Raw genomic sequence first — 17,708 nt, 5'->3', positions numbered from 1 at the left:
AACACAGCATCAGTGAGATTCAGACCTATAATCTTCTGTTCACTATCCATGGAATTAGTCCACTGCGCCACCAAGATGGAGCTAGCATGCAATGTTTTTTTACACATACAAAGCTGTTCATTTTATTCTATTCAAACAGACCCCATTTCAAAGGAAACAAGAGCTCATTAAAATCAGGTGTTGCGAATTTCTGGGCGCGACCAACACACCTGAACACACTTAACAGGATAGAGGCCATTTTGTTGACGCTGAGAACGGAATGTATATGTTTTTAAATAACATTCTTAGAACATTCTCTGTATATGTTTTTAAATAACATTCTTAGAACATTCTCTAAACATTACTAAAGTTTTCTTATGGAAAGTTTTAACGTTCTCAGAACAATTTGAGAACATGGCTTTAAATAGAACCATGAGGAAATGTTACACTGAAGTACTGAAATTCAACACAGAAGAACATTGTTTCTTAACGTTCTCTGAACTATTTGAGAACATTCCCAATATCAAACCAGTTGGAGAACGTTCCTAGAACATTATCAACATTTAAATTAAATTATGTTTGAACTTTAAGGAAACGTTCTGTTAAAGTAATAAATACCAAGAAAATGTGCTGAGAATGTGCCAAGCAACTATCCTGCACCATTCCCAGAAAGTTGTGGGAAGGTTGTATGCGAAGTAACCGTAGGACAACCACGCTCTCACTAAACTCTAAGAAACATATGGTTCTCAGAACGTTATGTGCTATCTGGGTATATTGTATTTTCAGTAAGTTGCTCTGAGCTCATTTTAAGATGAAGCTTACAGCAACCTTTTACATTTTAGACCGTATTGTGTAAGTCTAAAGGCAGACAGATGGATAGGTGTGGTGCGGGGCACACGAATGTTAGCTGGAACTTGGTCATAATCCTCTGACTGGTGATAAATCGACCTCTTGAAGAGGTGTATGTAACCTATCCAATCTTATCATCAGCCTAATACCCATGATGTCCAATAAACCGTTTTTAATAGCCTAAATAAGCCCACTGTAAATTAGATTAACTTCTCTGAAATATTGTACAGAACTTGCACTGTCAAGGAAAATCCATCTTCGTAGGAAATTCAAAGGTACACAGTATGACTCAAACCCCAGCATGGTGCTGTGATAAGGATTTTATGATCTCCACAATAGAGAACTAGTGAAGCAGTCTAGTGCCATAAATCTGTAAACCCAGAGGGATGCAAAGTGTAGAAGCCTACCTGCGTCAATTCACGGCCGTCTTGCTTGCTTGGTGTATCACCACTCATTTTTATTTAACTGTGGGTTTTGTTTTTGCAATTGAAAATACTTGTATTTACCGCTGCTGATGATGATCATATAATTCTGCATAACATAATAAATGCGTAATTATAGGTCATTTTAGAACACTCTTTGAAAAACGGAGTATCCAAGATCAAGAGTCATCTCTTATGCATTTCTATTATAAAGATAGATTCTCCACCAGATGGCATCGTGTTGACAGAGAAACATGGGGAATTAGTCGCAGTTACAAATGATGGGGTAGTTGTGATCAAGCTATGCGTTGCACAAATATGCCACCTGTGCCAAAGTGGCCAACGCATGAGACATCTATATAGAACAGGGCTCTCCAACCCTGTTCCTTGAAAGCAACGCTCCTGAAGGTTTTCACTCCAACCCCAGTTGTAACTAACCTGTTTCAGATTATCAACCAGCTAGTTATTAGAATTAGGCGTGTTAGATTAGGGTAGTAGCTAAAATCTACAGGACAGTAGCTCTCCAGGAACAGGGTTGGAGAGCCCTGTTATAGAATGATCTATCCTGGGGCTGTCCCAAACAGAGTTGAACTATGTCATTAGTGTAGCATAATGGGAGATCTCTGAGATCAAAAGTATAGGATAGACCCTTCAAACTCAACTCTGGACCTCGAAGCTAGTGCCACTGCATTTTTTCATTGTTCCCCTCTAATCAGGGACTGATTTAGACCTGGGACACCAGATGGGTGCAATTAATTATCAGCTAGAACAGAAAGCCAGCAGCCTCCGGACCTCGTTGGGTAACAGTTGAATACTCCTGGGATAGACCATTGAGACAGTGTTTCTATAAATTAAATGTGTGCCTTCACCTGATCTGTCTTGCTCCTTGCAGAAAGGAAATATTGACATGTCATGTTTGCATGGTATGCTTGGAAGCTTGCAAGTATCAGGGTGCCAGCGGGGTGTAGCTAAAGCTGCCCGTTAAAATCTCCCTGTCATACTGTATGTGTTCCTCTCACTGTATGTGTTCCTCTCACTGTATGTGTTCCTTTCATTGTCTCTCATATTATTATTATTATATTATTATTGTCTCCAAGGGTGCTTTTCCAGACGCTAGGTGCATCTGACAGCCTGGATGTCATCCTGGTTAGGTTTCCAGGGATGTAATACAGGAAATATTGACCTACAACTACGCTATGATAGCATATCTCATGAAGTCATAAAAGGTGTGGGTCACCGAGCAAAAATTACAAGACATGTGAGAAGCTTTTGAAAACCTAGCCCTACATGTATGTCAACACACAGATTCAGTAGCCAGCATGGCTAAAACATGACACACTGACATACCAAAAGAACAAGCCCCTCATTGGGGGGCCCCATTATACATTTTGTACACTTTGCAACCCCCAAGGTTACTATAGTTCAGCACTTCTGCAGCACTTCTTCTGTACAGTCTGGCAGAGCTAGGGTCAATCAGTTCCTTCTAGATAGCAAGTTCCTTACAGATATTACTGTTCCAAGAGTGAACCCTTAATTGTTATAGGCTAGGGGTACGTACAAGCAATGATATAAAGATGTGTGATAATAATTATATATGCTCAACTGCTTTGAAAATGGTGTTTTCTGTACAATCATACTTTATATATTTACAATATCCATATTGTGTAAGTGATTATCAAAAATCTGGCAATTGGATGCCAAAGATTGTATACATTTGAATGCTTTGACAAAGGTGGAAGGCTAGGCTGCTGATAGCCCTGTAAATTGAGTGTCATGACATCATACATGGATCCAGATTTGAGAACCACCCATTCACCAAACCCCTGGGATCCTGCTGCGTTCATTGGCCATCTGTTGTTCTAGGGCAGTGAATTCTGATTGGTTTAAAACGAGGGCAAGTCTCTACAAGACCTGCTGACTGACTAACATGGAAAATAGGAAGAAGGGAGAGCGCAGAGGGCACGCAGTGGTTTTGCATTGTTCCTATATGCAGACCGTGTTGACAGAATGGATAGCTTTTATAGAGAAGATGATGTGATATATCAGTCAAGCTTTAGGGGGAGGGGAACAATGGACTGTTACATCAGCGCAATGGCCTCATTCTTACTCTGAATTAAACTGATAATATCACACCCTTGTCAAAATAACACATTACATTAATACCATCAACAAATTAATTCTGGAACATTTAAAAATGTTGCAAACACTCCAGTTATCTCTGCAAACAATATTCTAATCATGTTAGGAGTCTTTCCCTGCAGCTGCACGCTGTTGACAATTCTTTCAGAAATATTTGCATGTTCTTCCACACGAGGTAAACCTGTTTTCCCAAATGTTCCTCAGGCTCCCTTCTTGTGGACTTCCTCAACCCCTTCCCTTTTGCCTGCTTTCTCAAGGTTCAAGGAGGTTGTCTGTTGGTTTTTTTCACCAAGCCTTGGGTTATGCAACAGCCTTCTTTAAAACCCACAAAGGGGAGGTCCTGTTCACTTGGCTTGTCTGTAGAACTTAGCCTAGAATACTCCCTTTTCACCCGTTTCCCATTCAAAGTGACTTACCACATCACTCTGCTGAGGAACACTCCATGATGCCCAGAATCTTAAATATGCTACAGCGGACACTTACTGTATAGTTCTCTGGTTTTCAACCATTCTTTTTACTTCACCAGTTATTGTAATTGAGAACATGAATGTGAAAGTCAAAATCTAGCAAATGAGAACATGAGTGAAAGTTGTATTTGTAGTCGAAAATATTCCTTGACTCATGATTTGTAACGAAACTGCTTATTGCCATCTTATTTTGATGTATTACTTTACCAATTATTGAAATTAGAAATATACTTCATATTTTTGCCATTTCATCTAAGGGGTTGTATGAAGGGGTTGTTTTGAACTTCCGTACAAGTATAAACCACATAAAAAAGCATCTTAGCCATCATCCTCGTCATGAATGAATAATTTCAGAAATATTTCATGTTTCAGAGTATCGGCTACTCCAGAGTCTTGCTAAGCAATGCACGAGCAGTTCACAGACAGACATGCTGAGCAATGCAAAGATGACACTGTTGCTCATCATTGCAGGTATTAATACTCTGACCTCCAATGCTAGCTAGTTAATCTGCTGCTATCGTTGACTTAACGGACACATACTCTAAGCTCCTGAGGGCTAAATATATCAGGAGACTTTGGAGGGAGAGTAACGGCCTGTCACATATATTTCCACATCAGATTTCACACTGTAATTGACCGGCCTTGGCCAGACTGTTGCATTCAGACAATCAATCAGCACGTCTACAGTAGGCTCTTTATAGTCTAGACACCACTTGCAGGTCATGGATCACAGATGCACTGTTGAACTTTATAACTTTATTTAATTCATGTATCGATGGAGCAAGTTACCCACATTTATTTTAAAATCTCATGTGCTACTTATAGCAGCATTATTCTGTAACAGCTAGACTATTAATGCTGGTTTGAATCCTTAAAATGACTTGATTGTGTTTTATAGAATATAAGGTATTGTATGTGGAGGAGAGAGCTCAACACCTCCCTTGATTTGGGTTATCTTACAAGGGGAAAAGTGAGTCTGCAGTGAGAGTTCAGGTCTTGTCTTGTGGAAGAGCTCATGGTGGAATCGCTGACTTGCACCGTGCACACACATAGCCGTTGCCATTGTCTTGTCCTTGTCTTGCAGATTAGATTAATTGAAATTTCCCCGCCAAGGATGGATGCAAGCTCTGACCTGTGGAGAACTCAGCCTTTTAATCTGTCTCTGTATCCTCCAGGCTCTGTCACTGAGAACAGCTCTCCTCTACATGGGGGTTGAAAGGCCAGCAAAACTGATGCTTATCACCTGACAATTACTGTAAGCTGATTCCTAGTAGAAAACAAAGACATTTGTGCTATAGATATATGTGGTGGGCAAAGATAACCCTGGGAAATACTGAGTTTAAACAACAGAATACATTCCATGCATATCTACTGTAGTCTGGTATATTTACCTCACATACAGTACAGAATTGACATAGGATGAACGTAGGTACACAATACCAGTGAAAACAAGGATATCTTATTGACCTAATTAGATCAAGCTGATAGAGCTGTGGTGTGTACAGGGCTGAGTGGGCCGTCAGTGCGTTGTGAGAGACACTCTGTGTCAGACACTGGCTGTTAGCAGAGCCAGCTGGGCTCCACGCCCACTTGCCTGTTATGTAAGCTCCAACATTCCACGCCTATACGTTCTGCACGGAGCAGGCATACTGATCATGCTAAGTCTGTCCAAGGCAGGAGAGAGGCCAAGCTCCTACTCACCTGAATGGGTTGATGCTGTGTTAACAATGAATACTGAACGCTCAGATAAGAGATAGATCTGGGTGGATCTCCTCCTGTCCTATGGGTATATACACATAAGCCAGAGACCAGATTCCCCCTGTAGACAAACTAATGTTTCTTCCCCCCCAAAGGAAACTTTTAAAACCCATGATTTGATTTACTTGTCTTGTTTACTGACCATTAAGAAACTCAATATCTATAGGCTTGTGTTCACTGTAGCTAATTTACCACGAATACACACACACACACACACACATACACACACACACAGAGCTGAGGATTGAGCTGGTACAAGAAGGGCCTGGCACAGCCCAGCCCCTATAAAGGCAGAGGGAGGGTAGGGAGAGGGTTTGGGGGCCTGGCTGGGCACTGAAGGAGCTCAGTGGGAAAGCATCTGCCCAAATGGAGAACACAGTGTTCCCGACTCCACAGCTGCTTCCCAGGCTGCTAGAACAAAAGATTTACAGCCAATCCGAGTAAATTGAGCAAAGACGACCTTCTCCACCTTTTTACTGATAAAGCAGTAGGGTTGCTTTGTTTTAAAAATATGGCATGCGAAAGATTGATCACTGAGAAAAGCATAGATGAGATTGCTAAGCAATGCATGATTTGACTCAAATCATGCATTGCTTAGCATCCTTTGAAATTATTATGCAGAATTTATTTTGTATTATCAACCACTATGCGTAGTTAACTAAATTGATTAACATAATCAGAAACCTGAGACAATGATCAGTCAATTTCTAGCATAAAGGCTTAAACTGCATTAAGAGTAAAAAGTGCCTTTATGAGCATAGTTCAAGGACAGGCACTTTTCATGGCTAAAGCCATTATACAGATTGATAACTAGCCACCTTTGTAAGGGAGGGAAACTCCCTGCAATTTCCTTGGCCTTTTGTCTTCCAAAGTCTTTTCACCATTTAAGAGATGTTCCCATTGCCAGGAATGTTAGTAATGACTTGATAGAGCATGCTGGTTCTCATAAGACTGTGCAGTACAAGTCAGGGTATTGTAAGGCTGTTGTGTGAGAATATCCAGCTACGTTATTTTACTTAATAGCAATGCCTAGAAACACTAACACAAGACAGCCAGGCTGTATACATTACAACACAAAGGAACACTAAAAACAGGTCATTCCAATTAGAATGACCTGTTTACTTGCTGGTTGACCAATGGACTCCAAAGACCAGATGTGTTTTTTTGCTATTACTCTCTGTGAACTTGGATGTTTCATTCAAGCACGCCAGTATGTTTCAAGCAAACATACTCGGTATGCAGGTGTTTGCTCTTGGAGCAGCACTGTTGCCATATTAAGGCGGGGACCTACCTGAGCAAGCAGTTGATAAAACCAGAAACAGGCCATGCCAATCAGTTTAAGATAGACACCAAAGCTGTGCAACTCAGTAAGGGCCTCTAGTGTAAAATCTCCTATTGAACTCAACTCAACAAATTGACCTTCAGCACCCATCCAGGTCAGGTCATCCATTTGATTTGGCCATACATACAAGATTGTTATCTGAGAGACCTATCTGTGTGGCTGTGTGGTTAAATGTCTAGCCCGTGCCAGCAGTTGAACACTTCAGAAATACCAGCAGGACATAGGGGGCATGGCTGGGGCAGCTTGCTGAGATGGGCCAATCAACGGGACCTCTCCCTGCCAAGTGTCAGTGATCACGCCGTCGCACGCTGACCCACGGCATGGGCAACAGATTCACAATTTATAGAGACTCAGAGGGGTCTTGCAACACCGACACTCTCATGTGTTCATCAGTGTCGCTCCCCTATCCAATTCCCCCTTGGTCACATTGCACTGCATCCATTCCCCTTCGCAGAGAGAGAGAGAGAGAGAGAGAGAGAGAGAGAGAGCTGGCAAATCACTCATCTCCGTAACCTCGACACCAAATCAAATAAATAAAAAAATATTTGCCACATGCGCCAAATACAACAGGTGTAGACATTACTGTGAAATGCTTACTTACAGCCCTTAACCGACAATGCATTTATTTTAAATAAAAAGTAAAATAAAACAACAATAACAAAAAAGTGTTGAGAAAAAAAGAGCAGAAGTAAAATAAAATACCAGTATCAAGGGTCGAGTATCAAGGACATACAGTTGAAGTCGGAAGTTTACATACACTTAGGTTGGAGTCATTAAAACTCGTTTTTGAACCACTCCACACATTTCTTGTTAACAAACTATAGTTTTGGCAAGTCGGTTAGGACATCTACTTTGTGCATGACACAAGTCATTTTTCCAACAATTGTTTACAGACAGATTATTTCACTTATAATTCACTGTATCACAATTCCAGTGGGTCAGAAGTTTACATACACTAAGTTGACTGTGCCTTTAAACAGCTTGGAAAATTCCAGAAAATGATGTCATGGTTTTAGAAGCTTCTGATAGGCTAATTGACATCATTTGAGTCAATTGGAGGTGTACCTGTGGATGTATTTCAAGGCCTACCTTCAAACTCAGTGCCTCTTTGCTTGACATCATGGGAAAATCAAAAGAACTCAGCCAAGACCTCAGAAAACAAATTGTAGACCTCCACAAGTCTGGTTCATCATTGGGAACAATTTCCAAACGCCTGAAAGTACCACGTTCATCTGTACAAACAATAGTACGCAAGTATAAACACCATGGGACCACGCAGCCATCATACCGCTCAGGAAGGAGACACGTTCTGTCTCCTAGAGATGAACGTACTTTGGTGCGAAAAGTGCAAATCAATCCCAGAACAACAGCAAAGGACCTTGTGAAGACGCTGGAGGAAACAGGTACAAAAGTATCTATATCCACAGTAAAACGAGTCCTATTTCGACATAACCTGAAAGGCCGCTCAGCAAGGAAGAAGCCACTGCTCCAAAACCGCCATAAAAAAGCCAGACTACGGTTTGCAACTGCACATGGGGACAAAGATCGTACTTTTTGGAGAAATGTCCTCTGGTCTGATGAAACAAAAATAGAACTGTTTGGCCATAATGACCATCGTTATGTTTGGAGGAAAAAGGGGGTTGCTTGCAAGCCGAAGAACACCATCCCAACCGTGAAGCACGGGGTGGCTGCATCACGCTGTGGGGGTGCTTTGCTGCAGGAGGGACTGGTGCACTTCACAAAATAGATGGCATCATGAGGAAGGACAATTATGTGGATATATTGAAGCAACATCTCAAGACATCAGTCAGGAAGTTAAAGATTGGTCGCAAATGGGTCTTCCAAATGGACAATGACCCCAAGCATACTTCCAAAGTTGTGGCAAAATGGCTTAAGGACAGCAAAGTCATGGTATTGGAGTGGCCATCACAAAGCCCTGACCTCAATCCTATATAAAATGTGTGGGCAGAACTGAAAAAGCGTGTGCGAGCAAGGAGTCCTACAAATCTGACTCAGTTACACCAGCTCTGTCAGGAGGAATGGGCCAAAATTCACCCAACTTATTGTGGAAGGCTACCCGAAACCCTAAGTTAAACAATTTAAAGGCAATGCTACCAAATACTAATTGAGTGTATGTAAACTTCTGACCCACTGGGAATGTGATGAAAGAAATAAAAGCTGAAATAAATAATTCCCTCTACTATTATTCTGATATTTCACATTCTTAAAATAAAGTGGTGATCCTAACTGACCTAAAACAGGGACTTTTTACTAGGATTAAATGTCAGGGATTGTGAAAAACTGAGTTTAAATGTATTTGGCTAAGGTGTATGTAAACTTCCGACTTCAACTGTATAGCCAATTTTCTTGCCGTTACTTATAGATGGCTTTGTTACTGCATTCAACAGTTGCTGCATTTGTTGGACACTCACAGACCATATGTAGACAACAAATATTGCAGTGTTTTCAAACGTGACTCTTGGTTCATAATCATGTCACAATTGCTGACAGACCATGGTGAAATGTATCACAACCACACCATGTGAAACTTACTCAAATCTGAGAGACAATGAGTGCGATCGTACCCCTTTGCTGTATAGAGTTTCTGAAGACATTTAGTTGGCCCAAACGGTCAGTGCTGAGCAACATGACTATAGGGGCCTCATGCCATTTAGGAAAGGGATTCAGATATTATGCTATTAAAAAACACTTTTAATTATTTAAAGTCATTTTCAATTCATTAATTTAATTTCAGTTCTCATCCTGAATTGACTAAGAAATTAACCCCATTTTGTATTAATCCAGTCACGCTCCACAGACAAAGGTCAACAATAATCTCCATTTGAGTGATCAGTCCATTGACTATATCAATAAATGGTGCTAAAATGTGTCTCCCGCACACAGGCAACTTATCCTCTCTGATAGCCAACAGTCGTGGGGCGTAACGTGAAGAAACCCAATTTCCATTCATATCAACAGCCTGACCAGCTGTCCCACAATTTGTGGTTGACCCAGTTCACTTGAGTGGGCTGAAGGATTGACCAACTTTGCTACAGTGATTTTGTTGTCCGGATATTTCCCGGCATACATTGAGAGCATCTACAGAGAAGACTCAGGGACCCAGCTTTATATAAATGTGCTCTCGTAGGCATAGCCTAATACTTGAGCCTTTCATGCCCCAACGTGCTTTGTGTTAGGTCAGAGCAACCTTTTTAGCAGTGCTCTTTCACCCCTCCTGTCCCTCTCCGTCCTCCACTACCCCTGGAAGCCCTCTGCAATCTTTTAATCACTGCTGTGCCTTTGAGAGAGAAAAAAAAGCATTGTTACCCTATTGGCTGCTGTTGGTGGAGCTGTTGCTAAGGGAAGGGGTTGAGAGGGTGATGGAGGTGGGAGATGGCCGTTTGAGGAAGCCATATGGATCATTTGTGTTTGATACACATCAAGCATAGATACAGATATGAGGTCTAAAATTGCCACCTTTGATAAAGATGAGCAAAAAATACTATAAAATAAATACAAATACTGAGCTATATTGTATGCTCAAAACAAATACTCAGAGGATGAGATTTTGTTTAAGTAATACAAATAATCTATGCATAGTCACTTTACAAATTACCTCGACTAACTTGTACCCCCGCACATTGACTCGGTACCGGTACCGTATATAGCCACATTATGTAATTTTGTGTTACTTTACTTAATACATTTTTTACTCTATTTCTTGAACTGCATTGTTGGTTAATGGCTTAAGTAAGCATTTCACGGTAAGGTCTACACCTGTTGTATTCGGCGCATGTGACAATTAAAATGTGATTTAAGAGATAGGCGTCAAGGTTATTGCCACCCTTGTTTTCAATACTCCAGCACCCTGACCCTTAATAAAATATGATTCTCCACATTTTCTGAGCATTCAATATAGCTCAGTGTCTGTATTATTTATTTTAGTCTTTTTTGCTCAGCTTTATCAATGATTTTGGACCTGCCTATATATATATTTTGTGTTGATTTTACAAATGATTGCAGTTCTTATTTTAAACTCTCAAAGAGCCTTATTGTAATGGAAGATTACAGCAATTGTACTTTGGGGTACAAAAATCAGTGCTCATGTTATAGCATGTCAGAAGGAGATCCCTTAGTCTTACCAGGAATCTGCAACGAACATCAGCAAGTAACTGAAGCAACATTTGGAATTCAGACCAAGCAAGAGCCTAGGCTATATAGACAGACAACTAAAGCAGGGCCGAAACTACAAGTATGAAAAGGGTATGGCCATTGAGCCTTAGCAATTCTATTCAATACCTCTCCTTGAAGTTAAGACATTAGCTGCACACAAATTTGAACTGAAGCTTACAAACAGGAGTTTAAGTCTTTATTTAATAGTTGTACTGCATTTGTGCTCAATATAAAAATTGAAATAGCCAAGGACAATACATAGAAAGGAATAGTGGCGTTACAATACCGTCACTCCAAAAAGGGTAGGTTGTCATTTTTTATACCAGTCAGACAAGGTGGACAGGATGGGCATCAGAGCAGGACTTGAATGAGTTAAAAATTCAAGGCACAGCATGTTGTTTCATCAGGGAGACATGAATACATAATTACACTTTTTTTTTTAAATAAAAAAGGCCCTTAAAAACAAGCCCAGATGCTAAAGTGTGCTTTACGTTTTAAGGAGGGACAGAACAACCAGCATTCTAAATACTCCTGCAGTCAAACCTTTTTAGAGACATTTCCGAAACACATGGCATACAGACACCCAGTTCCATACAAGTGAATACACATAAATGAATGTTTGGACTTGAAATGAAGACTACAGGAAGTTTGTTCATCTACCAGAGCCATGATTCAACTAGACTCCAAATACGATACCAAAAACTCTGTAAACGGCCAATAAGCATGAAATGTCAAAACCCGATAAACTTACAATGCACAGTTTAACGAATCAGAAATCATGACCTTACACATTCAGGAACATGTGCAGGTGTCAATCAGATTGGTTTAAATGTATGATTAGTGGAGCTTTGGGAAGCAAGGGACGGGAGAGGGGGTGGTATGTCACTACTCAAGACAGGATTGAAAGAAGTCCTCAAGTAGCTCAGGGCGCAGTTTCCCAAAATAATCTTTAGGCTAAGTTCATCATTAGAACCATAGGATCCTATGATTCTAACAATGAACTTAGCCTTAAGATGCTCCTGGGAAACCGGGCCCTGGTCAGTCCACCAGGCCCTGGTCAGTTGCACTAAGTCTCCCATAACACCATTGTGTTTGTGAGTCAAGCAGTCCAAGTTCAGTCAGATGTGACCCCTATCTCATGAAGTTACCACCTCCGATTTCCCTCTTGTAGCGGTTGGTGAGGTGGTCTGCTTGCACTGTGAGTTTTGACAGGACTCCAAACAGTCCCCTGAGGTGGTAGTGGAACTGGCCCTCCAGATCGGCACTCTCTTCACCAGGGAGCTCCCCAGTTATCGACTGCTGCTCCTCTTGCTTGACAGCCATTTCCAGGAAGCTGGCCCCACCGCTCATCTCCCTCTTCAGCAGGCCCCACTCCATGTCGTTCTTGATGGACTTGAGGAGGAGGTAGTGTTCGTACATGTCCTTCTGCTTGTTAGGGTAGGAAGGCTCGTTGTTCTCCACCACCTCAACCTGCTGGCTCTCCTGCACCTCCAGGGGCACATCCCGCAACAGGCTGGGTACCATGATGGTCTCATCCATGTTGTTGGTTGCAGCGATGAAGCGGTGCATCACATTGATGAGAGAGTTCTTGTTGCTGGCCGGGTCACTACTAATTTGCATCATTGTGGAGGTTTTGGGATGACTTGGGTTTGTAGGAAACAGGTGGAGCAAGGCAGAGTTTGATGGTAAGCTGACTGATGAGCCAAATATCACTGGAAATATAAAACATTGAAACCATGAGACAAAGTCAGACATATGAAGGAAATAAGTCCCAGAGCTATAACAAGGGTCTTTGGGAAACAGAATACAGCCAACCTAATAGATAGGCCTACTAAATAATAGGCCATCACATCAGCCTACTAAGAATGCAGCGAACGCACCACAAAAGGCGTGCACCGCTATGGTCTGCGTAGGATATTTTCAGCCGGTCAAATAAGCGTGGCTACACTACATAGTCTACTTAACAGTAAATAGAGGCATGAACAGAATGAAGAGCCACTTCATAAATATAGGGTTTAACGGCTTAATCCGACTTCCGTGTACCAGAGTAGGCAATGGCTTGGGCTGCCAATGACACGTAGAATAGAATGTCCGCACTAAAACGAAGCAAGGTAGCCTACGCTATCGGAAAACAAAAATGTTCCTGCAATGTAACTAACAACCAGCAAAACGTCATACATCTAGCACTCCCTGTTAAGTCTTGTATAGCATCTATTTGACCTTGCCATGTTTACAGATAACTGAGGACGTCCAAATAAACAGTATATCTATAACAAAACAAATACTGACCTGAATCAAACGGTGACCTGTGCAAACTCTTTCTTGATGGTGCGCCAGTAAGTGCCAGGCTCCACCCCCCTGTATAAAGGAAATGATAATATGTATGTACAGACTTCCTCTGCTTTTGACGAGGGACGTGGACCTTTATAGCGGCCACGCCGGCTAGAAAAAAACGACCTTGCCCCCTTCACGATATCAATGGCGCAATAGGATAGTATTGAGGAAATGGGCGTTAACTTTAGGTTACTGACAGTGATAAAAACCAGTTAGAGACCACATTATTTTGTGCGCTTGTCCCCAACAAAGACCCCCAGTAGTGTTACCGTATTTTTAAGCTTGATACATTGTTTCAAAAATCATAATGAGTGAATCGGTGTCTGTATATGGTTATTATTATACAATTAGCATATTATGTAATAGTCTACAGTTTATTTTAGGCCTTATATGCCTATTTATCACGAGTCCTATCCTACTTTTGCTCTCATAGGCTAGGCCTACTAAATAAGATAAAAGCACACAATGAAACGGCTGACATGATTAACTACAATACTTGAAACTATGATACTTGAAAGTTTTCAGTGTACACAGACCAGGAAGGACACCCTTGCTTCATAAATAATTAATGACATGCTGTCATATGAAAATACAGAAGTGGACTGACTTGAAAAGTTACCTTGGCCACAAATTGTGTGAGATAATTGGATCCATAGGATAATTGGGGTTTATTTTCTAAAGGCTCTGTGTGAGTCATGGCCTTTTAGAAATCACTAAGGGTAGGCTTTACAATACTGTCATCTGGTGTTCATTTCAACATCCATGCTGAAACGAGTGGTAAATTCAAGCATAGATGCATAATATGGTAGCAATAACTCAAAATAAGATTGTGCTTTGCATTTTATTAGCATTTCATTGATTTAAACATGATATTTATAAATCTCTGCATTTTCAGAGTAGCTGTTGTTGTATAGCATATGACTATAATAACAAAGCATGCTTATTTATGAGCAGTGATTGCATTGCAGTGATTGCTGGGATACTGTGGTTATCTAGTGCATTCGGAAAGTATTCAGACTCCTTCCCTTTTTCCACATTTTGTTATGTTACAGCCTTATTCTAAAATTGATTAAATTAATGTTTTTCCTCATCAATCTACACACAATACCCCATAATGACAAAGCGAAAACAGGTTTTTAGAAACTTTTGCAAATTTATTTAAAATAAAAAACGGAAATACCTGATTTACATAAGTATTCAGACCCTTTGCTATGAGACTCGAAATTGTGCTCAGGTGCATCCTGTTTCTAATGATCATCCTTGAGAGGTTTCTACAACTTGATTGGAGTCCACCTGTGGTAAATTCAATTGATTGAACATGATTTGGAAAGGCACACACCTGTGTATATAAGGTCCCACAGTTGACAGTGCATGTCAGAGCAAAAACCAAGCCATGAGGTTGAAGGAATTGTCCGCAGAGCTTCGAGACGGGATTGTGTCGAGGCACAGATCTGGGGAAGGGTACCAAAAAATGTCTGCAGCATTGAAGGTCCCCAAGAACACAGTTGCCTCCATCATTCTTAAATGGAAGAAGTTAAGAACCCCCAAGACTCTTCCTAGAGCTGGCTGCCCAGCCAAACTGAGCAATCGGGGAGAAGGGCCTTGGTCAGGGAAGTGACCAAGAACCCAATGGTCACTCTGACAGAGCTCCAACGTAAGTAATTAACGTATAAAAATGTGTTTGACATTACATTTAATAAAGGTTTGAGGTCAAGTTTTTACTGATATCCACATGGCAGTCCACGACTCTGAAATACATGGATATTACAATGCATACACAATAACACATTCAAGTTTAAATCACAAGTAAAATTCATGGCAATATGTACATTAATGAGACTGAAAGAGTTTTGTTGATTAACTTGCATAGGTAGGGTATGGGTCACTTTTTATATCTCTCAGTCCTGGCCAGTGGAATAGAGAGAAGGTGGATACTTCAGGTGGATCTGACACTTGTCCTCGACAGGTGGGTAACCAGTCCCTGAAGGGGGACTGGAACAGGGAGACGGCAAAGTCCAGCCACAGGGAGACAAAGTCCAGGCACAGTTTCTCTCTTCGCTCATGGAGTAAGGGCAGTGATAGTGAAATCAGAGCATCCTTGTATCCAGGATATGCCATGCCGAGGATGATTCTGCAAGCACACTTCTGTATGCGCTCGAGTTGGTCAGAGAAGGCTTGAGTCAAGGAGCTGTGCCAAGCTGGTGGGGTATACTCTAGGCAGGGTCGAACATAGCCTGTGTAAATGGCTACCAGGTCCATTTGTGGTACATTAAATATTTTGTAAACTTTTTGTTTACCTTACGTATCATTGATTCGATTTGGTCTTTCCAATGCAGATTATTTTAGCAGGGTTTAATCTGCATAGAAAAGTATTGGGTGGGACGCCTAAGTTTTTTTTCGGGCCAACTATGTCCAAACAGTAAAAAATGTTTTAATGGGGATAGAAAAATGTTTTCAGTGTGAACTTAAATGACTAAAACCAGATATAAAGTACGTAGAAAAGATGATGGGCTATATCATTTTTAAATAAGATACTTTTTGAGAACTAACAGCTAGACAATCAGGGAGAATCTAAAATTCAAAAAATGATGCATTAAGGATTATTGTTGTCACCCCCATTGATTTTGTTATAATGTTTGAGTCACTCAGATAGCATAAGCCATGGCAGAATGTGTAGAATTACAGGAAATTACCTTTAAAACTGCTACAGTTTGTCACCAGCCAACAGGAGGGCCTCTAAAAGTTTAGGTCCATGACCGCACCATTTGGCCACACCCATGGCCACGAAAAAACACACAAGGACACACTTTGACAGATTTGCAGGGTTATCCCATCAATCATATGGGGACATGGAGGGGGCGGGTTTCTCATAAATGTTACCAACAGGGTCTTGCATTTTAAAGGGTTTAGGGCCATGTGACTTATATGGACCCTTTCTTCTAGATCAGTTAAGGTTGCTTTTGGTGTGGAGATATTATCCACTGTACAATTATGGATACAATTTAAATCATCAACATATATTTCCAGCGATTGTCATTGTCTCTGGCAGCACTGGCAATAACTGCAAGGAAGATCAATGGACCTAACAGTGTTCCCTGGGCCACACCCCCTGTGAGTTCTTGCCAGTCAGAGGCAATCTGGATAGCCCACACTAGTTGTGCGCGGGTCAGCTGTTTGTTCACCCGCACCCGCCCCCAATTGCTAATAACCCATCTGCAACCGCCCGACAATAGGTGATAAAGTAAAAATCTGTGGCCTGCACCCCACCCTAACCCGCTAATATAGAAAATGCGCTGTAGGCTACAGTCAGAGATGACCGGCGAGCAGGATTTTTTTTGCCCGAGTTAGATACACTATACAGTATGTGGAGAAAAAGCCCATGGGTTTATTTGATGGTCTTAGGGGATGTGACACTTTTACAACATGCGTCATTCAAATGGACCAGGTAAGAAATTGTGTCTGTTATGCTGCATGTATGAATATTCATTTTTTATCCACTGTGAAGACCCCCACAATCAACAATCAACCCCGCTACTGCAAATAAACAATTTTGGCAATCCCAAAACAATTACAAATGGCCAGGCCTTACTACATTGGGAGCTCCTTTAACGGCCGGTTTCTGGTACCTAACTGTTCTCCCAAGGCGGCGGGCCTCAGGAAGCATTTCAAAAGGAGAGATACAAAATCATTGTTAAACTCATCAGAAAACTTGGTAGTGGACATTCCATCAGTCCTGGAAAAGAACATAAACATTGAGTTAGTTTTCACTAGGCTAAATCTTAATCAGTCTTCTAAATCTTAATCCCAAAAATATAGATCTTCCTAGTTTGGGGGGCCTTAATTATGTACCTCCCTTCCCTTTTTTAATCGAGCTTGCTGCACCTGGCACTGCAGGATGCCTCCATAACACCTACTAAAGTTTAAGCCATCCCAGAGTTCTTTCCACTAGTCTCATTTTATCGTCAAGGCCTGTTGCATTTGACGTACAGCTTGCGTTCTATACTTTCTGTCCCTGGGAGAATCAATAGTCAAAATATGAAATCTGTTATTTACACATCCGGGGGTGTTTATCAGCTCTTTTGGTTCGGAGTCCTCATTCTACAAAACACATCTACTTGATTCAGTCTTTGACAGTGGTTTCATGTAGTAGAAGTAGATTATATTTAGCACGAAATTAGTTTTATTTAATAATAATTAGAAAACATGTCAGCCAGGTTGACGATCTTATGCATTTATTGCTATTCC

General features: G+C 41.1%; 1 protein-coding gene across 1 annotated transcript; it reads right to left on the bottom strand.

The window, feature by feature from the left end:
• Window positions 1-11,308: 11,308 nt before the first annotated feature.
• LOC311107978 (mid1-interacting protein 1-like) lies at window positions 11,309-13,502 on the bottom strand. Its single transcript, XM_084150610.1, has 2 exons — window positions 13,419-13,502; window positions 11,309-12,841 (listed from the first exon to the last, which is right to left on the bottom strand). Exon 2 carries the CDS (start codon window positions 12,750-12,752, stop codon window positions 12,261-12,263), a length of 492 nt encoding a protein of 163 aa, XP_084006736.1. The 5' UTR covers window positions 12,753-12,841; window positions 13,419-13,502; the 3' UTR covers window positions 11,309-12,260.
• Window positions 13,503-17,708: the final 4,206 nt, after the last annotated feature.

This window comes from Coregonus lavaretus (assembly GCF_964263955.1).
Source record: "Coregonus lavaretus genome assembly, chromosome: 32".
Lineage (NCBI taxonomy): Eukaryota > Metazoa > Chordata > Actinopteri > Salmoniformes > Salmonidae > Coregonus > Coregonus lavaretus.
The sequence above is the reverse complement of the archived record's forward strand: the minus strand, read 5'-3'. Positions and strand labels throughout refer to the sequence as shown.

Excerpts from the sequence above, each read along its gene's own strand:
- LOC311107978 (XM_084150610.1), bottom strand. The coding sequence starts at position 12,752 with ATGATGCAAATTAGTAGTGACCCGGCCAGCAACAAGAACTCTCTCATC.